Source organism: Castor canadensis, chromosome 13 (genome assembly GCF_047511655.1).
Source record: "Castor canadensis chromosome 13, mCasCan1.hap1v2, whole genome shotgun sequence".
NCBI classification, from domain to species: Eukaryota; Metazoa; Chordata; class Mammalia; order Rodentia; family Castoridae; genus Castor; species Castor canadensis.
Window position 1 is genome coordinate 66,597,077 of NC_133398.1, and position 25,501 is coordinate 66,622,577.

A 25,501-nucleotide genomic window follows, 5' to 3' on the forward strand; every position below is an offset into this window, starting at 1 on the left:
TTGATTTATTGCTTTTAATAGGATGAAACACCAGATTTGACAACTAAATTTAGCAGTGAACTACAAGTACATTTTCATCTTTAATTATTTTTATAGAGTAGGACATATACATATTCATATAAAAGGGACTATGAAGCAGATGCCTCCTAGAATCAACCAGTTCTTGTAAACATTGCATTTGTGCAGATTTTCATACTTTGATTCCAAAATTGCTAACAATTAGATTAAAGGCAATTTAGTAGCCAAAGGGGGAAAAAAGAAGAGTCCAGCTTGACTTCCTGCAACATACGGTACCACTCCTCCTTTCAGAAAAAAAAAAATAAAACAAAAACCTAGCAGCACATTAAAAAAAAAAGTTACAAAACTTTTCAGTACTCTTTTTTTTTCCCTCCCATCAAAAACCGAACAAAAATAAAGTGCAGCACCCATAAAAGTGTCAAGAAAATAGCCAAGTTCTTCCTTTCATGTAACAAAATAGCACTTGGCCTCAGCAGTCTTAACCAAATTATACAGTGTCCATCATTTTGGGTTCATCATCTTCTTTATGTACCACTGAGTTTAAACTGCAGAGAGAGGCATTGATAGAATACTGGAGATAATCTGGATTCTGGGGGAGGAAAAAAAAAGAAAGAGGATAAAGAATACATAATGATCAGTTTTATGCCAGTATATACAACTATATAATCAGCTTCACTTTTTCTTTTTTTGAGTGTTTTTTTTTTATTTTATCCTTTTTACACTTACATGTCTATACATTGTTTGGGCTTTCCCCCCTCCCTCAGCTTCACTTTCTCTATTTCTCTGCAGAATAGGAAAGAAGGTAGAATGAAGTCAGACTCCAGCTGCAACCCAAGAAACTAAAGAAGAGTAGGATATTATTACCTGACCCACAGAGATGTGATAAAGACAATGATATAGGTGAACAGAAATGTCCTCAACACCACATTTTCTATCCTTTTAACAAAACGGTAATTTTAATTATTTAGTCACACAAGGCTATGTACAAAGTTAAACTTCCAAGTGAGTATAGGTACACATTTGTTGGCAGTTTAAGTGATAAATGACAGTTTAAACCAGCCATGTATTTTGAAGATTACTATCTAGTTACAACAGGAAGTACTAAAAATGCAAATCATCTGAATAAGGGGAAAAAAATCCATTTATTGATTAAAATAAACTTGAATGAAAAATCTCAATCTTTTAAGAGGCGTACATTTTTAAAAATCAAGAATAAAGAACAGTTCTGCTTTTATTGAATTTTTAAACAAAAGAACTCATAAATGTTGCTTGCCCATATGTAAAAATAATAGAAAACATAAAACGTTGTTCAGTACATGCAAAAAATAAAATCATCACTTGTTAAATACAATGGATAAAGACCTAGAACTTTAGGAAATTCTTCTCTAAGAATTCAATTTTGTCTACTCCATTACTCTAAATATACCAGACACTTAGATTTTTATTACTGTAACACCAAGTTTCATTTATTTTTATTTAATAAACACATTTGGTTTTTGAGACAGCATCTTGCTATGTAGCCCAGGCTGCCCTGGAACTCAGGATCTACCTGCTTTAGCCACCTAAGTGCTGGAATTACAGGGGTGTTTCACCAAGCCTGGCTTAGGAGAGACATCTTTTTTTTATTTTTTTTTCCTTTTATTATTCACATGTGCATACAAGGCTTGGGTCATTTCTCCCCCCTGCCCCCACCCCCTCACTTACCACCCACTCTGCCCCCTCCCTCTCTCCCCCACCCCCTCAATACCCAGCAGAAACTATTTTGCCCTTATTTCTAATTTTGTTGTAGAGAGAGTATAAGCAATAATAGGAAGGAACAAGGGTTTTTGCTGGTTGAGATAAGGATAGCTATACAGGGCATTGACTCACATTGATTTCCTGTGCGTGTGTGTTACCTTCTAGGTTAATTCTTTTTGATCTAACCTTTTCTCTAGTTCCTGGCAGGAGAGACATCTTAAACCTCCTCTCAGAGAGGCAGTGTTTTCGAGAAGTCCTGTTAATAAAGTATAATATTGTGCAATCCAGTGTGGTGGCACACCTCTGTAAATGCAGCACTCAGTAGGCTGAGAAAGGAGGACTGCATGTTCAAGATCAGCCTGGGCTATATAGGGTAAAACCCTATCTCAAAACAAACAAACAAAAAATAGTAACTATAACAATATTTTGTGATTTCTTTCTTTCTTTTGTTTGGCAGCACTGGAGTTTGAACTTAGGGCCTCACACTTACTAGACAGGTGCTCTACCGCTAGAGTCACTCCACAAGCTCTTGTGATTTCTTTATTGTAAAAGCCAAAAAGTTACCCAGAATTTGGGATATTTCCAAGAAAGTCTGTTTTTGTTATTGGTGGTGTCTTGTTTGTTTGCTTGTTTTTCTGCACCAAGGTCTTGCCATGTATGTAGCCCAGGCTGGCCCTGAACTCGCAACCCTCCTGCCTCAAGCCTCCGGAGTGCTGGAATTACGGCATGTGTTCCCAGGCCAAGCTCTGGAAAACTGTATGAAAGAAGTGGCACCAGTAACTTACTGAGGTCTGGAATACTCACACTGGACATCAGTTCTAATTCTGATTTTTTTCAGTGTTATAATCCTCAAAGAGAAAAAAAAAAATCCTTCACAATTTAATAAAAATTAAAGGTAGTCTATAAACAAATCTAAAGCAACCGCTACTTCTATCTACATTCAAGAAAGCTTTGTTTAGTCCTTTCAAAACTAAGGATAATGATATTTGGCTTGTTTCCCAAGATTATTGTCAATTTCAATTACAAAAAGAAACTAAAAGCAAGTGTTATCCAACTTTAAGTTTCATAGAAAAATAATCAAATTGCTACACTATCCTATTTCCAAAAAGCAGTATGAAGACCTTTACTGACAATCCAGGCCAAATTCCAAAGCCCTTCCAAAGAGAAATTACAATTACTTTATTGTGACTGTGCTCCAGTTTTCCGCAACAGAATTTTGACTATCAAGAGATGGCTGAGGAGGCTGGAAGTGTGGCTCAAGTGGTAGAGCGCCTGCCTAGCAAGTATGAAGTCCTGATTTCCCAGTACCACCAAAAAAGAAAAGAAAAAAAGAGTTGGCTAAGAAGATCCTCTTGAACTCACTTACCTACCGCACCACATGGATACACTTGAAAACACAAAAAGCAATTAATATTCCTAATCTAAGTGACACTTAAAGTCTACTAATTGTTCCATATTTTCATCTAATAACTTTTTCAACCTTTCTTGTCCCAGTAACCAGTTCATCCCAAGAATACTTGATTGTATTTTCCTATTTGTAGTATATGGTTCGAAGTCTGAATGAGCATTGAAGTAAGACATTCAGAATTAGAATATTAGCTCCGTCACTTTATCGTGTTGACTTTATGTAAATTATTTAACTTCTGTAAGTTTGAATTTACTCATCCAGAAAAATGAGTGAAAATTAATCACAGCATTTTTGGAAGATTAAATGATACTTTTGAAGTGTTTTGTAAAACACTTTACAGGTTTTGCAAAACCTGTAAACCTGTACTTAAAATGGTGCAGAGGCTGAAGCCTGCAATCCTAGCTATTTGAGAGATGGTGATTAGGAGAATCATGGTGCAAGACCAGCCCAGGCAAAAAATTCTCAAGACCCCATCTCAACCAATGGCTGGGTGCCTATCATCCTACATGGGGAAGCACAAATAGGAGGATCACAGTTTAGGCCGCCCCACATATAAAGCAAGACCCTATCTCAAAAATAACCAGTGCAAAAAGGACTGGCAGAATGGTTCAAGTAGCAGAGCACCTGCCTAGCCAGCATGAGGCCCTAAGTCCAACCCCCCAGTACTGCCAAAAAACAAACCAAAAAAAGGGTGTATTGTAAGAGTTGCATATTAATTAATTAATTTTAATTGATTTTCAGATTAATTAGCTCTGAACAATTATAATGTTGATAATTCAAGTGCTGGAATTTTATGATCCCAGCTGATATGTTCAGCAAAAACTTTTACTTATCTCAAACCAGGGGCAACTTCTTGATAATACATGTTGCATGTAATATTTTAATATGTCTGTCTTTCCTCTTATGTTAAGAACCAATGAAATCCTTCAAGCTACGAGATTTGAGAGTAACTAAGCAATAAAATTCACTTGGAAAAACTACTTCCCTGTGTACTGTTTCTCAGGAATGGAAGAGAAAATAACCACTGCTGTTTAAATATTAAAGAGGAACTCTATAGGAGGAATACTCCTTACATGTCTAACTAAATGCAAATACTACTGGTTATTCAAAAATCAGAACTTAATCATTTTCATCCTTGAAAATAATACTTTTGATTGAGTTGAACATAATCAGTTGCTTTCATTACAGAGCTATAATATATGTAATTAAAATGGTAAAATTATAGTGGAATAAGGTCAAGTTATTGAAAATCTGAATTTTTACCATTTTGTGAGGTTTAAAAGTAAATATACAATTTTTCTCATATTGTCTTCTGAATGAGACTTCCCATATCACAACATAGGCACAGAATAAACTGGCTAAAGCTAGTCTTAAAGTCTTAGAGCCTAGAAATGAGGTATTATGATGCTACTCCTAAAGTCAAAGTAGGCAGGAATTGCCTAACAATAATTTAAAACTGTAATTCTAAGTAGCATCAGCTAGACCAGTGGTCTAATTCCCTCTTGGTTTTCCTATAAATTCTTTTATAATGGTGACATGGTTTTTATCTTGATCTAATAGAAGACTTTCAAACAATTCAAACATTTGCCAACACTATAATGTCATCAGCTATATTAATGTGTACTACAAGTGTTACATGTGGTAGGCAACACCAACACTTAACAAGATAATGCTACATAAATCCATGCAACAGATCAACTTAGTTATCTCTGTAACATGCTCTGAAGCTAATTGATCTGAAAAATTCAGAACAGCATAGTTCTGCTCAGAACTAGAGGACTCTTAAGAGCTACCATGAGGACTTTAGTGATACCTGACCTTAACAATGCTTAGGTACAATTCATCTTTTCCACATTAAAAGCCAATGAACCAAGTTATGAAAGAGGCTTAAGATTGAGAGGATTGATGTTCCAGGCTATCTCATGCAAAAAAAATTTGCCAGAAAAAAGCAAAGCATGGTAGTGTGCACCTGTCATCCCAGCAACAGCAGGAAGTGGAGGATTGCAATTCAGGCCTGCCTAGGCAAAAAGCGAGACTTTATCTCCAAAACAGCCAGTGCAAAATGTGCTAGTGGTGTGACTCAAGTGGTAGAGCTCCTGTCTTGCAAGCCCTGAGTTCAAACACCAGTACTGCCCCCAACCCAAGTCCTGCCCCCCACAAAAGAAAGAGAGAGAGAGATGTAATTTGGTATCTCTCTGAACACTTAAAGAGATAGAAGACAGTCAATTCCAAAATATGGCATGAAATAAGACTAAACGTTATCTTTTGAAGCAAGAACATTTAAAATAGCAATATGTATTATATTGCAGAAGAATACGCCAAAGAATATTTTTTATAAAATATTTACTTTTTCAACTTACCTGTGGTAAGGATTCTAAGAAGCCTATAGATCCAACACCAGAATGGGGAACATGATTCTGAACTGTTATAGGTTGAAAACTTTGTGATTGAGAATAAAGTCTTACTCTTGACTTGAAAGCTTCAAGTTCATTTTTGAATGCTTCGAAATAGCCTTCTTCCTCTGCCTAGAACACAAAAAACAAAGACTGTGTTTTTCATAATTTTTAGACCACAATGGACCTGGAAGAATTAAAGACAAGGGAATAGTCAAAATGTAGATGCCACTATGGTGTTTGTCAGATTTGTGAAAATGACTTGGTTTTTGTTGTTTTGAGGTGCTGGGGATTGAACCCACACCTATGCATGACAGCTAAGTGCTATACTACTGATCTACATCCCCAGAATGAAAACTACTTGTTTTATAGGAACATTGATGATTGGTTTGTTCCATATCTTTCTGCAAAATAAATTACAGACAAAACTGTAAGAAAAAGTATGCTTTTTCTGTATTTCCCTTGATTTATCTGGATCCTTCAAGGAATCAAAAAAAAAAAAATCTGCATTTAACCTGTCACATTTACTCTATTCTCTTACCATTGCTAAACGGTCAAGGAATGTTCTTAAAATCTTTTCTCTGACAATTAATAAGGAGACACTATTTTCTATTTCTAGTAATTCTCTAACCTTGTATTCTCTATTGTAAAAGTTTTGAAAATCAAGTAAAACTCAATATTCAACTTTATTATGGGAATATCTTAGTGTTCTAGTTAAGCAAGTACCTTCTTTTCAATATTATGGAAAGAAACAGTATGATGACTTAAACTGAAGAAGGGGAACTCTTAGGCACTGAATGATCTATAAGTGAAATTGTTGATTAGAAAAGTCCCTATTGGCAGCAGCTTCTGTTTATATTCCTTTTGCAGATAAAGAAATGATAGGGAACATATCCTACACTAACAGAATGTTGGCTTTAAGTTCAAGCGGTGGCAAGATCTTGTCAGATGGAATTTAGGTTGTGAAACCTGGTTAAAACCCATGGATCAGTTTTTATCATAAATATCTACACAATATCTATTATTTAACACAATGTTCTATGCTGCCATTCTATTCTTTATGAATTTAGAGATAAATTCCTTAATTACATTTAGTATCTCACTTTAGTCAATATACAGTAGTCGTGTGGACATACAGAATGCTACCCCTTATATCCAAATGTAATCTTTCTGAAAATCAAGCAGCACAACTGCTGACTCTCCTGGATTTAGATCTAGAATGACCTGACTTTGTTTTATTAAGTAATTTATGAGCTGTTTGCTTAACTTCTTTAGGCCGACTTCCTCAGCTATAAAATAGCAGTAGCAAACCCTTATGTCATAGGATTTAATGAGTTAATCCATGTAAAATGCTACAACAGTACCCAGCACAAATGAGTATTATTGCTTAATTAAAAAAAACTTAAGAACACAATGCTAAGATTGAAGACTTCAGTGTCTTCCTCTTTTATTCTGCCAAAGTAAATTTCAAAGAATGTACACAGTTTAGCCATGTCCCATGGTCATATATTAAGCATCAGTTTAAACACATCCATTAATGTAAGATGAAAAAGAAAATTAATAGTTTGGTTTTTTGGCAGTAATAGGGCTTGAACTCAGGGCCTCATACTCACTAGGCAGGCACTCTATTTTTGAGTCACTCCACCAGTCCTTTCTGTGTTGGGTATTTTCAAGATAAGGGTCTCATAAACTATTTGCCCAGGTTGGCTTTGAACCACAATCCTCTGGTTTCTTTTCTTTGAAAAAGCACTGAAAACTAAGTATTTCAGTAATTGCCAGGACTAAGAACTGGCTGTCAGCTACCAAGACCAAAATGTCCAGTGGAAGCCTGAAGGGAGCAGTCAAATCCAGCCATGGCAACAAAAGGGAAAAGAACAGAGGCCTTGGAACAAGGTAAAAATCCCCATAATTTAAAAGAAACCACATAACTTCAGAAAGCTCCGAATAGCTCATGTACAGCTAGTGACGGAATGGCAGCTAAGAAATGCAGTTTGTGAGCTATTTACTTTATGTAAATTGTAGTTAGGATTACAGGCGTGAGTCACTGGCACCTGGCAAAAATATAGTTTTTATTGCTCCTCTGTATCAATAAGAACTTAGACTAGTTACCATAATTCTAGCTAGAATACCAACTCAACCACCTGTGCATTAAACCTCTATCGTAAGAAGAAAGAAAGAAAAAAAAAACTATTGTTTCAAGAAAATTTCCTACTTAGGTTGGACTTTAGAAGACTTTAGGGAATATCAGGTAAGACTACTGCCGCCTTGGTAATTTCCTTTACATTTAAAAACAGAATTATGTTTTTCTCTGTTTATAATAGGAAATACTCATTGTAGTACATGAAAAAGAAACTGAAAATCATTTAAAATTCTAACACTCAAGTTAAACTTTTGGTGTCTTTCCTTTTAACTTCTAATTGCATATGTTAAGTAAAACCTATATGCAAAAGAGCAACTAAAATATATATGTGTAGTTTATTCAGCAAGAATCCTACTATGTATCCACAAAAATCAGAAAACAGACCATCAGCAATATACTAGAAACCAGTACCCAAAGAGCACTCTCCCTCGCAGTGAGGCTTACCATTAGTTTTTTTGCTTTACTGCTTAAATATGTATCCTTTAATAAATATAGTTTAGTTCTGCTTGCTATCAAAATACTTTATAAAAAATATAAAATATTAAAAAACATCTTAAAAATTTGGTATTAGCTTTATAACTCTGCAGCTTGTTTTATTCAATTTCCTGACTTTTCATTCATATTGACACTGGTTAGTATTTTACCAAATGAATACACTATTTCTTCTTCACATTCTGTAAAACTGCTGAGAGAGCTAAAGAGCTTTTTATGTAGGTTATCTGTTTGGTACTTAACTGTGTTAGAAATTAAAACAGAAATTTAAAAAATATTAACTAAAATAATAACACTAGCAAACCTATTATGTGCTACCATTAACAACATATTCTTATTTTAAAGACCTGTATTTTCCAGAGCCAGACACAGTGATGTGCTGATGTATGCCTGTAGTCCTAGCTACTCAAGGAGGCTGAGAAAGCATAATCACTTGACCCAGGAGTTTTGAGACCAGCCTAGGGAACACAGCAATACCCTGTCTCAAAAAAAAAAAAAAAAAAAAAAAAAAGTGAAACTTAAATCATCAGTGGAATGGTTTAAAAAGAAAACCTTTGGTACATAGACTATATTATATAATCCCCCTCAAAAAAAGGCTACTAAAACTGTATTTTCTAAATCAAAATTCCAATGAAAACAGTGGCATGTGCTTTTCATTTTTGCAAATCTCACTAATGTCTGGCTTAACAGAAGATAGATGGGTTCTCATATTTGCTTTGGCATCAATCTCTATTACACATTCATGAGACAAATAACATCTTCATATTATTATTATTATTAGACTGAAGGCCTCCTAAAAAGATTTTGAAGACTCTCAAGGTCCCAGGACCACACACTGAGAACTTATTTTGTACTGTATATACCTAAAAGAATTTTTCAGTATTCAGGTATGCACTTGTTCAACTTTACTAGAAAAATTTCCAAAGTGGTTATTCTAGTTTATACTACCATTAGCAGTGAATTCGAGTTTACTGCTCTACTTCTTGCACAACTTTTAAGTTCTTACTAATCTAGTAGATGGGAAACGGCAATCTTTCTAGATATGGCTGTTTTTGCTTTAACATGGTCAACGTTATGTTGTTTGTATAAAAATGTTACTTTTTTTTAACATGGCATAACCATTTTCTTAGATCATAAAAATGTTCCATAAATACACAATGACTGCATAACATTCTATGTGTCACAGCTTTATTCCTTTTCTCTTTCGTGCCTGCCTCCCTCCATCCCTCCCTTTTAGAGATGATTTGCTACAAAGCTCAGACTAGCCTTGAACTTGTGATTGAGTATTAAAATTCCCCCATCCTCCAGACTATTTCCTAACTTTATTCCATTTTTTTCCTACTTTTTCATTATAAAAGTCTGACTTATTAAGATGTGAGTTCTATACATGGAGGATTCTACACCTATTTTGCTCAACACTATATCCTCAGCTTTGCTTTCCACTGGTAAGCACCCAATATTAATTAAATGAATGAATGATGGAATACTCCAAGTTTCCTAAATATCCACACTCACTTGAATGGGTTTCAATCTCACATACATACTATATATAGTACAGCCTCTTATATATATCTCCTTGAAGTCTCATTTAGCATGAAATTAGCAATACTATAAATTTTATTTTTATTAAAAAAACTTACAGAATTTTGCCTGTGGAATCCAGTTAGATGGTGTCTCCTGATGTGTATGGAACAAAAGAGGTCTCACCTATGGCCTAACCTTCCCATTCAACACCACCAAAAACTACTTACTTTGGCTTTCTGGAAAAATAAACGAAAACACCCTCTTGGATCCACATTACAGTTTTTGGCCATTTCCATAATAAACTGCATTACAACGGCTTGATGTGCTACTTGTTCCATTAGAGCTCCTTTCTGAAAGCAAATAGATTAAAGTTATAAGAATACTTCCAGAAATATATTTAATTGGTATAGTGATTCAAATTTTGATTTTATTCTCTTTAGCTATTAAGTCAAAAACTATGTGGACATAACAAGAGCATATCTTAGTTGCTTACTATTTTTATGTGGGTCCAGAATACCTAAAGTGGAACCATGCTATTGGTTTAATTGAATACTGTGACCACTTCTTGGATTGTCTTTTTTGGGGGGGAGGTAGTACTGAAGTTTGAACTCAGGGTCTTGTGCTTGCTAGGCAAATGCTCTGCCACTTGAGCCATGCCTCTAGCCCTACTATTTGGATTTTTAAACGACTTTCTAACTAAGTTAAAAAAGAAAAAAGATTATAGTACATGGGAACAAGAACAATTGGGAAGTAGCAGAGAAAGCATATTGGGAAAGTTTCCATAAGCTAGCTGAAAAAAAAATTTTAAAATCCCACATTAAATTTAAGTAGGTCTGAAAATAACAAAAACAATTAAATTCCTTCTAATGACCTTCCTGCTTTTGTTTAATGTAAATAATTAAAAGAAAATACTTATAAAGTAAGAAATCAGAATTCCACTAAGCTTCCCAGAAACTCAAGATTTATACAATACCTGCTCAGCTTCTAGGTGAAAACACCATAAAATAAGATATTTAGCAGTTTCTTCACATACAAGGTACGGATGGTCAGACAAAAATCTCTGACTATCATCCCATCGACTCAACATACCTATAAAAAAAGAATTAAATCATAAATGTTAAATAGTTTTCTTTTTCTGTAAAGGAAAAATGGTATTTTAAAATGACTCTCTTTAAAGGCAATTCATATCATCAGAGCAATATATTATGGTAAAAGGGCAAATGAAGAGGGATAATACTCTTTAAAGAAACATCCAGTAGACTAAAAATAAGCTTCCAAAATTCACAGAAAATTTTATTTCAGATAATTAAGCTAAAATAGCGTGGTCAGGTTAAGCCAAAGAGTTTTGCATCTGAAAATGCCTGAAGTCCCATACAAACTGAGACTGCTGGTCATCTTCAGGTTAAAGTAAGTATAAATGACTTAAAGAGAATCAGTATTACTTACTCATAGAACAGAACTTTTACCACTAGAAAGATGAAAAAGAAAGCAAAACTTCAAAAAGTGACACTTGGCAAAATTAAAGACTTAATAAGTCTCAGGAAGCCCCATTAGCTCTAATTTATTAAACAATATCCAAGATATGGTAAAATGTTGACATTAACCAATTCAAAAAATTTATCAACTGGGAAACAAACTAAGTCAGTATTATAATAGTAAATATACTTTAGCAATTTATTCATGATTTATATGAATGATAAATTTTAAAAAATTAGTTAAACATACTTAAAAATAACTTCCATTCTGTTTCAAGATGGCTAAATGAATCAAAATAGTACCTAAGGTGTATCTGCATCTTTATCTCATCTAGTAAGAAATTTGGTCAAAGTACTCAACATGACCAAGTAATCATGGAACTAGTGAAATACTGCAGTTTTTAACTTCATCCAGTCACCTTTATACTTGAATAAATTGAATATAACAGTGCTAGCAGTTTTAGACTCTCAATTCATTCAAAGAAGTTTGGATGTTATAAATCATAGGGCTATCTTGATAGTTGGACAGTAAATCTTTCCTCTGAACACAAAATAAACTTCTATACATTAAATTCCACATCAGAACACAAGAACAAATCCAAAGACAAATATTTTACTGAGAATACAGTTAGCAACATATGAGAGTCAGTTGAAAAATACATGATTAACTTTTTTTCACTTAAAAAAACAAAAGAGGTAAAAAAGGGCTGTGAGGGTATAACAGATTTTCTCATAAAACTTTTGGTGGTTGTTGTTTCTTTCAGGGGTGGCAGGGTCTACTACATAGCCTAGGCTGCCTTTGTACTTGCAGTCCTCCTACCTTTGCCTTCCGAGTGCTGGGAAAGCACATGTTATCACTGTAAGTTCATACTTTCCCAACACTTAGGTGATTGTGATTGGTCATTTTAGATTCTGAGAAACAAAATGACTATAGAAAGCTACTTAAAAGCACTTTTCAAAGTATAAAGAGTTAATGAGTCCTGGAAGTCAGAGCCAATCCTTATTTCTTATGCCTGAAACCATAAGATAAATCCTACAAAGCAGTTTTGCCTTAGCTTTTTTAACACTTCTGACATAGTATTTTCAATTCTATCTACCATCTATAGAGCGTTGCTTTTGCCTCTTCTATTTACTTCAGTGTGGCAGCACCATGACTTACTGAGTTGTCAAAATCCTATCTATTTTTGTTCCTTTTGCACAAAGGACAGCATGAAAGGGTAACACTTGTAAGCACCACAAGGGTGTCATCATGTTAGTTTTTTACTATCTATTTAATACCTGAGACAAAGTAACACTTGAAATTGGACACAGTTTTCTGTTGATAATATTTGTCATCACTTGATTTAATAAACAGAAGCTGAACTGGCATGAAATTGAGTAGTTACAGGCAATCCATCCAGACCTTTGTAGAAAGGGTATGGAATTTTATGAAGAAAATATTTAAAGGGAATTAATAGGGACAGAACATACTTGAAATACTGATGTTATTTTGGAATGTGTGAACAGAGTCACATAATCTAGCATGATGGCTGGGAAAACAGATTCTAGAGATAAACTGCCTAGGTTTATTTAAATAATTTTTTATTAGGATATATTCATTATATGGGGGGGATTCATAGTGACAATTCCAATTAGACTTACATTGTACATTAGTTACATTGCCCCCATAGTCTCTTCCCCTCAACCCCCTCCCCAACCCACTTTAAAGCAGTTGCAAGAAATTTCTTAGTTCTGTTTCATATAGGTATATGACGTCCATCTACCATATACTGTCACCTAAATTTCCTTCCTTCACCCTCCCCCCTCCCACTAGTACCCCTCCACACACTGTACTGGTTTTCGTTGTTAATATTTTAAGCTGATGTTCCAAGAGGTGTCTCAACCTATGCCCACTGCCTAGGTTTCAACATTTGCACTATCTTGGACAAGTTCCTTTACATGCCTCCATTTCCTTAGGTGTAGAATAGGGCTAAAGACAGTACCTAACTCACAGGATTTTTGTGATGATTAAATGATATCAATGCACATAAAGCACTTAGAACAGTGCCTGACATACTAAATACTCAATAAATGGTAGGTGTTGACCCAATAGTGAACAATTCATTCATTAAACAAGTATTCATTAAGACAATCTTTTGGTTAAGGATTAATGTAGTCATTTAAACTAGCCAACCAATTTCTCTGAATGCTTGAAAAAAAACCCCTCACTTTAACAAATTAAAATATTTTATTATATATTTTAACTTATAAATCTCCCTGGTGAACATCTAAATTTCAATTCATCCATGGACTCTCAATATTCTTTCTGATTCCTAAAAACACATGTACTTACTGATTTCTCCTTCCTTTCTGCATTATACTTATAGAATGATACATTTTTAACACTTTATACTACCCAATTTAATTTCTCTAAGTGCTAAAATTCTCCCAGCTAGGTTGTAAATTTCTTGATGAAAGGCTTATGGCTACCTTTTAAATTTTTTTAATATTTCCTGAGCCATAGATTTCTGTACTTCCAATCATACACCACTAGACAACTATTTCTACCTTCATGCCTGCACATAAAATCATTTTATTTGAAAACTAATCCATCCTTCTTGCTGCTATCCTACAATACTTCCTAGGCTCCATGTTAACCAATCAAGCATTCAGAAATTCTCCCGACATTTCCATTTTTTTCTGACATCAAACTGATCACCAAATGCTGTGGTTATACTACTACTATGATCTGCTAATATGGTAGATCACAATGATTTTTCTATTAAGCCATCCTACAATTCATAGGATAAGTTCTTAAAAATATTTTTTCAAATTACAGTAATATATTCATTGTGATGAGTTTGAAAGTCCAAAAAAATTAAAATCATCTGTAATTCTAATAAAAGAAATAATTACTGTTGACATATTGATACATTTCTTCTTAGGCTTATTTTTAAAATGACTTTTAGAGTAAATATTTTAAAAATTACAGCATACATGTAATTTTCAGTTCATTTTACTTTATATTCAAGTACTATATAATAAATGTTTTTCAAAAACAGGATACTGGTACGTTTCTTAAAAGCAAAATTTAAGTGAATACACTGAAGAGGTTGTAAATATTCATCTTCAGTAGAAATGAAAAACATCCTTTCAGAGTTTTTGTGCAAATGTTTACAGCTTTTGATAAAATTTCCATTGACAGCATTCTACAGATTCAAAACTTGCTGAATCATAGCTAACTCTGGAAGGGAAAATCACATGATTTAGAAAACTGTCTTAGAGGATTCAAAAAGCAGCTCTGATGATCACAAAGACAGTGATGTTAAAGATACAAGCAACTTTGAATAAAACTGTCTTGTGAATTGAAAATAGGATGTCTAAATTAGAATTTTGTATTTATAAAATGTGAATCAACTAAGTTAATAAACTGAATACAAATATAAGAAACAAAGTCAGGTTTTAATGCTTCATAATACTCCACAATAACATTTGTACCATTTACCATCAGATGGTAAACTCTAACAGGTAAAAAGGCAACACAAGAAAAACAGTCAACAAATAGCACAAGGGAAAGTTAAGAACTCTGAAGAATGAAGTACACAGAAGGCCAGAGAAGCACTGGTGTGAAACCCCTATAGCCCTACATAGTCCCTGCCACCCCAATGCACCAGGCCTGTTTTTTAAGAGTCTAGGATGCAATCCAAGTATGGAATGTCTCCATTTGGAAGCTTTAATCATAGCTGCTATTCCAGATGTATTTAAAGGAGTATACAAACACAGTCATCATTCTGGCAAATGCTTTTTTCCTTTACTACAATAAGTATACAACATCAAAAGCATTTGCTTAAATCAAAGAGATATGGCATCAAACTTTCACTGTCTTGCCTCAGGCCTCTATCAACTCTGTGCCATAACTTAGCCAAAGGGAATTTTGATTATCACATCATCCCACATGACTGCAAGTTGATCCACTCCATGCTGATGGAACTTGGTGAATAGAAAGTAGTAGGTGCCCCAGATGCCTTGGTAAGATACACACATGCCAGAGAGTGGAAAATAAAACACATGAAAATTTTGGGAGCCTACTACCTTAGTAAAATTTCTGTGGATCCAATGTGCTGCAGCAAGTAGGATATCTCCTCCAAAGTGAAAAGTCAATGTGCATTTCCACTAAGAAACAGGCACAGTGTGAATCTGGGAGTGGCTATCAAGTCTGGTTGGGTTTGAAGACAGCAAGGCTCTGGTTAGTATTACAAGATGAGATACTGGAAGCTCACAACATGCAATAGCAAAAACAACCGCTTATTAATCACATATGGATGTCAAGTCAGCCTTTTCTCTCGGCCATCTCATATGCACAAAAGTTTCATAAACTAAGTGGTTATGGGTGGCAAAGGCTTCAGATTATGCACAGATTCAACAGCACAGATTCCTCTCATCAAGGAAGTTCCAGTATCCCAATCCAGTACAATCAATGAATACCTAATTTGCCAGTAGCAGAAACCAATGCCAAAACCTCAACATGGCACTATACACTTCAGAAATTATCTAGCCATCAAGGTAAGTCTCTTGGTTCTATTTCATCTTGGAGGGACCAGCAATTCCTCACTTGAACAAACCCATTCTAGATCTGGAATTGTCCTCTTTCCTTACCATGCTTCTACCAGTAGCATGGCTTTGGTCCTACTAGATGAATTAGTCACCATACCGTAATATTATTTTTTGATTCATTTTTGTAGCAAAAGAAATGATGAATATGGGCTCATGAAATTCACTGGCTTTGTCATGAACATTATTACTCAGATGCAGGTTTTATAGAATGGTAAAATAGTCTATTGAAGTCTCAACTGTTAATGTAAAATAGGTTACATACTTGTTGGGATATTTTCCCACACAAAAGTGCTTTTAACCAGAGTACTCAGTTTAAACAAGTGAGAGAACTGTTTCTCATCTATTAGGTTACATGGCTCTAAAACAACCAGCATACAGAATGCTAGGTGGATAAAGACACCTTAAGGGATGCTGTTCTACCAAATGCAGTGTGTGCTTTAAAGGAGCAACTAGTAGATGACACATATTTTTTCCTAGGCTCAGAAAAATGTGTGGGCCGAACACATATAGGTGGGAGTGGTAACTCATGTAACACAACTAAGACCCATTTGCAAATTATTATCTGTTATTCTTATGACTCAAAGCCTTCCTTCCTTAAAGATTGTAGTATCTGTCTAAGGGAGAACTGTTAACACATTTTTTACTACTATATGGAATGCCATGATAACATTTAGGTGTAAACTTTATTTCTTCAGGTACTTTTTTTTGAATTAAAAAGTGTTTCATTTTAAAAAATAAGTATGAAGCCAGCTGCTGGTGGCTCACAACTATAATCCTAAGTACTTGGGAGGCTGAGAGCTGGAGGACTGAGATTCAAGGACAGCCCAGGCAAATAGTTTGTGAGACCCCATTTCCAAAACAACCACAGCAAAATGGACAGGAGGCATGGCTCAAATGGAAGAGTGCCTGCTTTGCAAGCACAAAGTCCTGAGTTCAAACCCTAGTCCCATCACAAAAAATAAAAAATTAAAATAAGCATTAAAAAAAAAAACCCGAGTATTTAATGAAAAAAAAAAACGCCTAAAAGAGAAAAACTGAAATAATCTACTATCTTGACAAAACTGAAGCATAAATGAAATTCTAAATACTTTGAGGAACACTAGGAGAAAGACTTCAAAATGTCATTTAAAACATTCATGAAAACAGTATGAACAAAAACCACGCTTAGTAAATTAACATATTACTTGGGCTCAAAAAAACATGGGTTGAACCTTATTTCTTAACACTTCTCAGTACCATTTTCACTCCAGCACTATCAAACTATCTTACTGTTCATAATTCTCAGAACATACCACACCATTTTCTAACTCTGCAATTTTATATACTGCTACTGTTGCCTTATCTCCATGGAAAACTGTTCCTCATAAGCAAGCTCAGATGTTACCTCCTCGGGAAAAACTTCACCTACATCAACCTTACCTCACTTTTAGTTCTTTGCATAGACATTTCTATTACTAAATTTATCTGAGTAATATTTCAGGAAGTGCTTGAATTATATATCACATTCAAAACATGCAAAAGACAAACATTAATCTTTTAGCCATAGATAGAAGATCAAGGAAGCAAAGAAGAGAAAGAAAGGAGCAAAGACAGTAGAGAAGTGGAAAGAAGCTATGGAATCAATGAGATTGTCTTAGACAGTAGTATTAACAGACTGAATTTTGCTTCTCTTCATAATTTGGCTTGCTCTGTCAATCTATTTTATTTATGGCCTCAAAAAAGGTCTAAAACAAGATCTGTACAACTCTGGCAGAAGTAGCTAAACAATTGGGGTTTGTCACATATCTTCTTTTTGGTTTGCATTTTATAAATCCATTTTTTTACATATATATGTATAATATCAAACATTACAAAGGAAATTAAAGTAGTAGACTTACCAAAATGTCTGATTTTTTGCTCATATTTCTGCATAAATGATTCTGATTTATCTTCATCTTCTGTTTCTTTTCTTTTATCTTGATTAATAAAACTCTGAAAATTTTTAGAAATTAAAATCAGATTTTATATTCTAATTGAAATCTTCTTTCTCATCTGCTGGATGCCTAGCAATCAGAGATCCTTACAGACAATATTAAAATGTAGTATAGTATTATTCTATTATATCATTAAATTAACCTGCTAAACTCTTCATTAAAAATTTTTTGGTACCTTGCAGTACTGGGGTTGAACTCAGGGCCTCACACTTGTAGGTGCTTTATCACTTGAGCTACTCTGCCAGCCCTTTCTGTGTTGGTTATTTTTGAGACAGGGTCTCACTTTATATGACTGGGCTAGTCCAGACTGTGATCCTCCTATTTGTGCTTCCCCACATAGTGGGGATGATAGGTATAGGCCGCTGTACCCATCCACTACTTGAGATGGGGTTTCTACAACTTTTTGCCCATCCTGGCCTTGAACTGTGATCCTCTCCATCTCCCTGCCTCCCAAGAAGCTAGGATTACAGGCTTGAGCCATCACACCTGGCCTCATTTAGTAGTTTCATTACATTTTGTTTATAATGATGTATTTGTGGAAAATTATAGCTTTAGTTTAGAAATCATATGGAAAAATAACTGAATTAATCTTTTTGTCAAACTGAATTGCCCTATTAAAGGTATGTATATAAAGATCCTTTACATGCATTACCCATTTCCCATAAATATCTGTAGCTCTAGCCTAATCTTTCGATTTCTTACTGGAAGGAAATTCTGAAATTCAAAGCATATAGAAAGTAAAGTATATGTACTATAAATTCTTTTGAGATGAGATAAACTGAAAAAAAAAACTGATTTATTTCTAATAAATCTTTGAGAGGCTAAATGGTTTGATTCTTGAAATCAAGTACAAATTTCTATTAAAGCACTACTTACTTTTCATTAAGTTATAAAACAGACCAAAAATGAAGTTTTTATATAGCCAGCAAAATTAGCAAAACAGATTCTGAGAACATTCTGTGACCAGATTTACACCCTGATATTATCACTGCCAAAAATGAAAATTACAAACTATCTCCCTGCCAGTTTGTAACCAGCAAGCACACAAAAATTTATATGTTTCAAAATAAAAGCACTCTTTCATTTATGTATTCTGCCATCTAGACTAGCACTGTTCAATAGAAATATAATCCAAGTCATAAATATAAAGTTTTCTATTAGCCACATTAAAAAGCAAAGTAGATGAAATTAATAACCTACATTACTTAATCTAATATATCCATCACATTATTTCAACAGGTAAGCAACACAAAAAAGTTGTTAATAAAATATTTTATTTTTTTTGGTACTGTGTCACTGGAATCTGATGTGTATTTTACACTGACAGCATATCTCAATTTGAGCTAGCCACATTTCAAGTCTCAATAGCACTTATGGTTAGTGGCTATCAAGCTGGACAGCGCACACTGAAACCAGTCTTTTCAAGTCTCAAGATCCCAGACAAAACCAATATACGATTTTGAACAAATGACTGAAACATAGAGATAGTCCTAATTAATGTGTTAGGCTATGTTAGAATCTAAGTTTAAAGAAACCATTAAAAGCAGAGACAAAGATGAAAGTATTTTCTTTGCAACCACTGTGTTATGAGACATTAACTTTCTAAAATAAACACTGCTTTGACTATTTCCTCTGGAAGGAAAAATTAAGTCTTAGGAAGACACCACCCTTAGAACAATACATACAGGCACAGTGAATTATTCAGATAATGAATGATCCTGTCATGGGGGAGAAAAATATATATAAATAAGTACAGACACAGAGAAATTCTAGCTATGACTCAGTGTTAACAGAGATAACTTACGTCTGGGAAATGAAACTAGAGATAAAGGGAGCCTTTTAATTTCTATTTTACATATTTATTTTTAAATAAGCATGCTACACTATTGAAATGTTTCTAAAAGAAGAAGGTACTGATTGGGCTAGTGGTGATATAATTTACCAATCTGTGTTGCTGACTGCTGTGGCAGAACTAGAGCTGGTTCAAAAGAAGGCTCAAAATAGGTGAGATGGAGCTAGGAAAACTGAAACAAAAGAGGTTAGAGGACAGAAAGTCTGCAAAATAATGATGGGTAAAGATAGGTGAATGTGGACTTAGACAAGAATCCTCGATAAAGACTGAGGATTAAATTTAATATAAATACAAAGAAGCACCTCTTTGCAACTACATAGAAAATGACTGAATTTCTTTGATTCAATAGGTTACAGAATGAAGATTTCAGTCCTTTTAAAGCATCTTGATAATGTAGATTACACAATTTGTTAAAATTTTATACATAAGATTTGTGCATCTCAAAATCAAATATTACCCAAAAATTAAAAAAAAAAAATCAAGCAGGGTGGCGAGTAGAAGACATAGATAAAATAAGAATGGCAGAATGATGTCAGCAGTTGATGTGGAACTTGGGGCTTCTTTGTTTATTTTACATAGAAAAGCTTTTTAAAGGCCCAAATCACTCCTATATGGTATGTCCATGGGTTAAGTAAGGGAAATGATGACATTTGAAAGTCTACCCCTTTCTAGTCTTGTCTCTACATAAGTGTAAGAACATTTCTGCTTCAGGTTCAGGGAACACTAATAGTCGGAAATATACAAAATCTATCTTTGCTGTAAAGCTAAAAGTGTTTGGTTTTTGTGAACTGCTTCCTTTAGCCATTTTGGCAAGGTGGAAAAAAATGAACATCAAAATATTTGTATACCGATCAGTATATTCACAGACTTAATTATAAATGTTTCTCCGAAATAAAGCTTAATATAGATTACTATTCTTCAATATACAACTATATAACTTATTCCATATTAAGAACATTGGTTCGTAACTAGTTAGGCTTTGCCTGTCTCCCCCTTCTCATGCATTTTAAATCAATGTTTAGAAACTGTAGTTTTTAATGGAAAAGAAATGTACGAACCCTGAGTAGTTTGAGAAACATGGGATTTTAAAAGCCTGAGCAGGCTAAAGATGTCCTCTATTAATGCTTATTATCTTCATTAATAATGTATGTCATTACAAGGACATCATTTTCATTCTTAAAGGCATCTTAAGGACTATTCAACAACTTTCTTTTATGTAGTCTTTCAATCCCACAAACTGAAATTTCTTTTTCAGATTTAATCCACCACTATATTATCAAGCTACTCTTCATTTATAAAATAAAGTGGCTGAATTAAAGGAATTCTAAAATAGTGACCACAAAAGTAGGGGGTACAAAATATGATGTAAGACAACATATTTTATAATCTTTGAATATACATTTCTCAATGCTTAAAAGCATGGAATGTTATTTAATATATAATATTTATTCAACAGTTAATGTATTTAAATAAATATATTTGAGACTGGTAAATTGAAACTGCTTACAGGGGCTGGAGGTGAAGCTCAGTGGCAGAATGCTTGCCTAACATGCAAAGGCCTGGGTTCGATCTCAAACTCCACAAATGAGCAAACAGACAAACAACAAAACCTGAAGTGCTAGAGTAAGAACTTTCATATGCTAACTGAGGTTAAGAAACAGATTATACCCTAACATGCACACATATACCCAAAACATGAATTTTACCACACAGTATCGATCCTACGATCCTAAGTAAGATGCACTGTGATGTTTTTATTTGAAAAAGAAAAAATACTGCTTGGAATGTGCCAAATTGTTTTCACAACCTACTTAAATTAACCATGACTCCACAATCTGACAACTGCTCTTTTTTATTTTCTCAGCAATAAGCACTCTTTGCCTCTACTACAATTTAAACTCATATACAAAAATAAAATGAATGAGGCATATATTCCGATAAGAAACAGAATGTTGCACTTAAAAAACTACTAACTTGGCAAAATATACTATTGGAGAGTCTAAATTATTTCTAAAGAGTCCTTCCAGTACTAATGCTTGTAAGATTGAGTCTAGATTTCCTCTTGAGTTTATTACATACATATTGATAAATAAATGGTGAAAGGCTTTTATGTAATGAATCCAGTAATTAAACATGTGTGCTACAAAACTATAGCAAAGCTGACAGGCCATGGCAACATCAGAATGTACACATAACATCTGAGTTTATTGCATACAAAGCCCCATGCTGTCACACTTTTAAGATATTACCTTATTTAATCTTCACACCTACCCTACATAGTTGAAGAAACCACGGCACAGAGATGTTAAACCCAAGGTCACAAAGCCAGCATGTGACCAAGCTGAGAGTTATGGCAATCTGAACCCACAATGCAGTGTGCCACATGCCATGATGTAGTCACATATTTGTATTAAGGACTACGCAAATTAGAAACTACTGGCGGGGGTGGCGCACAAGTTTCTGTAATGAGAATTTTTCACAAACTGTCAAAACTTAAAACACTGTTTACAGGATTCTGTTGCTTTGCTATCAAATATGCATAAATACTTCAGTGCTTTTCTTTTTTTTTTTTGCAATGCTAAGGATAAAACCCGAACAACATTCCCATCCCATTTTTCTTCTTTATGGCCCAATAAAAAGATTGTACCTTATTAAAAACATCCTTGCTAATGGCATCCATATTCCACAGACACATTCTCTCTCTTTGAACTAGAGCCTCCTCTTTCTGTCGCCATTCTTCTTCCCGTTGCCTCAGTTCTGATACTGCTGTTTGTGCTTTGGCATGTTCCTGATCCAAGGATTCAGAGTTATGTAGTGCTAAGCTACCAAGTTTCTGCTGAGCTTCAGCAAGATTCCATTTGCACGCCACAGAGCTCTTCACAAACTCTTTCTGCTTTTGGCAAGCCAGCTCAATCCCATGGCTATACATCTGAATAAAAAAAACACTTGTAAGAAATGAAGGCAGCAAATGTCTACTCAGCACAGTACAATTTTTTTTTAATTCAAAGGATCTCTGTACAATGTTTTGGTGCATAGCACATCCTGTGTTCTCTATGGCTACATTTTCATGTTATAAGTCTTGTTTCATCAATTAGACACTAAGCTTGTTGATTTATGCCCCTTGCCTGACAGGTCACAACACAAAGCCTGCCAACTATCACAGTAAGTTGCATACAACTGGTGCTTAACAAACTTTTGATTTATAATCTTCACAATACTGACCAGCAGAATGAGAACAAAGCTGAAATCTAGTTCATCACTTCAACAGTCCACATGCAGAAAATCATACCTTTAGAGATTCGTTCTGCAAGTTCCTCACTGAAAAGAACCTCCTTTTATTTAAAAATAATCATTTCTTGGTTTCTATTTCTTTCTGTATTATCCCAATCCTTGAGATTCTGAAATTTACTAGAAATTTCTATTTATAGCTAATTATATCAGACAGATATCCTTTAACTTACTACTAATCAAAACAGGTAAAGTTATTTAAATTAAGAAGTGCCAACTGATGATTATGTTCCAGTCAAGAGCAGTAATTAGTTTTAATATTTACTTAATCACTACATGTAAAGCAATGTGGTAGGTGTTTAATTCCTCGTGTTCCCTGGGTCTATAAACAGAAGCTAAAAGCATATTCTTTATGATTTCTTGGTCAAATGTAGATCAATTTCAAGGTACTTATTCAGAATAATTTCTCCCCAATCTGTTCCCATATCTACACCACTATTCAAACCCTTATAATTTTACACCTGAATTACACAAATACAGTCTGTCCTGTCTCAAGCGATTCTATTGTCCAACTCTACTAACTTGGAGTGATCTTTCAAAAAAAAAAAAAAAGTCTGATCATTTTATTCATTCATTCTTAAAGTGCAAACTCTGTGGCATGTCAGGTCCTTCATGATTTTCATTTCCTATTATTATTCCAGACTCAGTTCTAGTTACTCTTTTACTTACTTGCTTATTCCCACTCTCCCCTCCCCCACCTTTAATTTGGCAAACCTCCTCCCTCTAGGTAATTCCCATCTCAGATTCTGGCATCCCCTAAACTTAAAGCTTAGTCTTAAAGCTAGCACCACAAATAAGCAGGTTTGTAATAAACATGAACTTAGAATAAATAATGAATTTTCAAATTTTAACAACACTTAAAAATAGTTTCAGCCAAATAAAGTTTTATAGTAATTCACAGAATGGGCAGTGCAGTAAGTAGGAAAAAAAAACACTGGACTAAGAGTCACAAATTCTAGTTTTGACTACTACAAGCTACCTAGATGGCCTCAGGGAAATCACTTTTGATGAAGGAGATAATCCTATTTACTTCTAAAATATCCTTCACCTAAAAAAATTGGTAAGTGTCAAAACTTAATATACAGATATCTTTAATATTGTCTTTCTCTTTGGTTACTTTTGTGATTCAACCACAATGCACTTAAAGTCTTAAGATCTTTTTTCTTTCCATACCTCCAAAATTGACAACAGCAACTGCTGTTAATTCTCTATCTTTATAACACATTATGTGCTCATAACGCATTTTGTAAATGTAGATGACATTAGTGACCCATAATTAGTGGGTGACTACTGACCTATCTCCTCTCATTCGGCCTCACTTTCCCAGTGACTAGCTGGATGAAGCACAGCCTGCGGTTATGAAACAGCTTATTTCTCTGTATGAAGCCAACTAACTCCGTTAGTTGGACATACAACTATTATTCTAACTTACTGGCAAACAATTTAAATCACTCATCTCCATATTGGACCCCATTTGCAAAAAGCCTAGATGGCAGAAATCTCTACTCCATTGACACAGCGATCCTGAAAAATAGCCCCAAACACACTCAAGTTAGGACAAAAATCAGGACAAAGTGATGTATGCAAAAACTACCTAAGATAAGACCAAGAGAACTCCTAAATGGCATATCACATTTCATAGACAGGAAAAAACTGGGCTGTAAACAAGTAGCACCACGAACTCGAGGGAGAAATCGGAAAGAAAAGGCAAGCCTGTGCCAGCATGTTTTCGCTAAAGAATATGTGAAGCAAAACTAAAAACCAAACAGTAAAGGAATGATGGTCACGCGAATGGCAAGTGTGAGCCAGCATCAAAAGCGAGGTTTGCTTACAGAATTTGCTCAGATGTCAACGTGTGGGTGAAAGAGCACGTGAAATCTTTATGCCAGGGTTCGGTACTGTTGAAGTACCTTCACTCACTATGCCTATCCACTGCACACAAGGACACGGAAGCCTTTAACAGAGTGAAGTATTCGGATAAAAGCACGGACAAGAGGACAAAGGGTCAACGTTACACGGCGTGAGCTGCCCTACATCTGGGCGCTGCAGGTAGGGAAGAGGAGGAACCTGTTCGAAGGGCGAAAAGGAATCATCCCACAAGGTTGGGGGGGAAAGAAAGAAAAGGTGTGCGTGGACGCGGAAAGGGGTACAGGGCCACCTCCTCTTTCCTCCGAAGACGCCAAGATTGCGGTGGGATGGCATCAGGGCCCTGGCCCTCGGGGATGAGGTGGGCGCCCCACGGGACACACAAGCGGGACGGGGAGACGCGGCACTCTAGGGGGCTTGGCGACAGCATCTCCTCGTCACCCCTGCAGAACGAGGACCCCTCTCACCTGGACGCCACTGCCCGGCAGCGGCGGGCAGCGGGGAGAACCGGGGGACACGTCCAAGTCGCTCTCTTCCTCAGCCTCACCCTCGGTCCGATGAAAGCTCCAGGGTCCCGGCGGCGGCCACGGTTGCTCCATGTCCAGCTGGCCCCAGTTCTACAACCGCCACTGCCAACCGACTTGGCGTTGAGTGGAACCTGCTAAGCGGAGCCAGCCACCTAGCCGGCCGGGGCGGTTACCCAGAATCCTTCTGCGGGAAGCGACGCCGACGCACACCCCGC

The 25,501-nt window shown here is 35.2% G+C and overlaps 1 protein-coding gene across 1 annotated transcript; it reads right to left on the minus strand.

Moving 5' to 3' along the window:
- Cdc37l1 (cell division cycle 37 like 1, HSP90 cochaperone) lies at positions 1-25,498 on the minus strand. Its single transcript, XM_020181217.2, has 7 exons — positions 25,227-25,498; positions 22,253-22,534; positions 17,658-17,751; positions 10,686-10,801; positions 9,940-10,062; positions 5,524-5,688; positions 1-607 (listed from the first exon to the last, which is right to left on the minus strand). The coding sequence occupies exons 1-7, from the start codon at positions 25,356-25,358 to the stop codon at positions 506-508; spliced, it is 1,014 nt and encodes a 337-aa protein (XP_020036806.1). The 5' UTR covers positions 25,359-25,498; the 3' UTR covers positions 1-505.
- Between the last annotated feature and the right edge of the window lie 3 nt (positions 25,499-25,501).

Bases quoted from the DNA above. Each gene is read 5' to 3' on its own strand.
- Cdc37l1 (XM_020181217.2), bottom strand. From the start codon at position 25,358: ATGGAGCAACCGTGGCCGCCGCCGGGACCCTGGAGCTTTCATCGGACC. The intron at 10,802-17,657 runs GTAAGTCTACTA...CTTTTTTTATAG, and splicing joins GCAAAAAATCAGACATTTTG to GTATGTTGAGTCGATGGGAT. The intron at 608-5,523 runs GTAAGTTGAAAA...TTCCTCCCCCAG, and splicing joins TCTTAGAATCCTTACCACAG to AATCCAGATTATCTCCAGTA.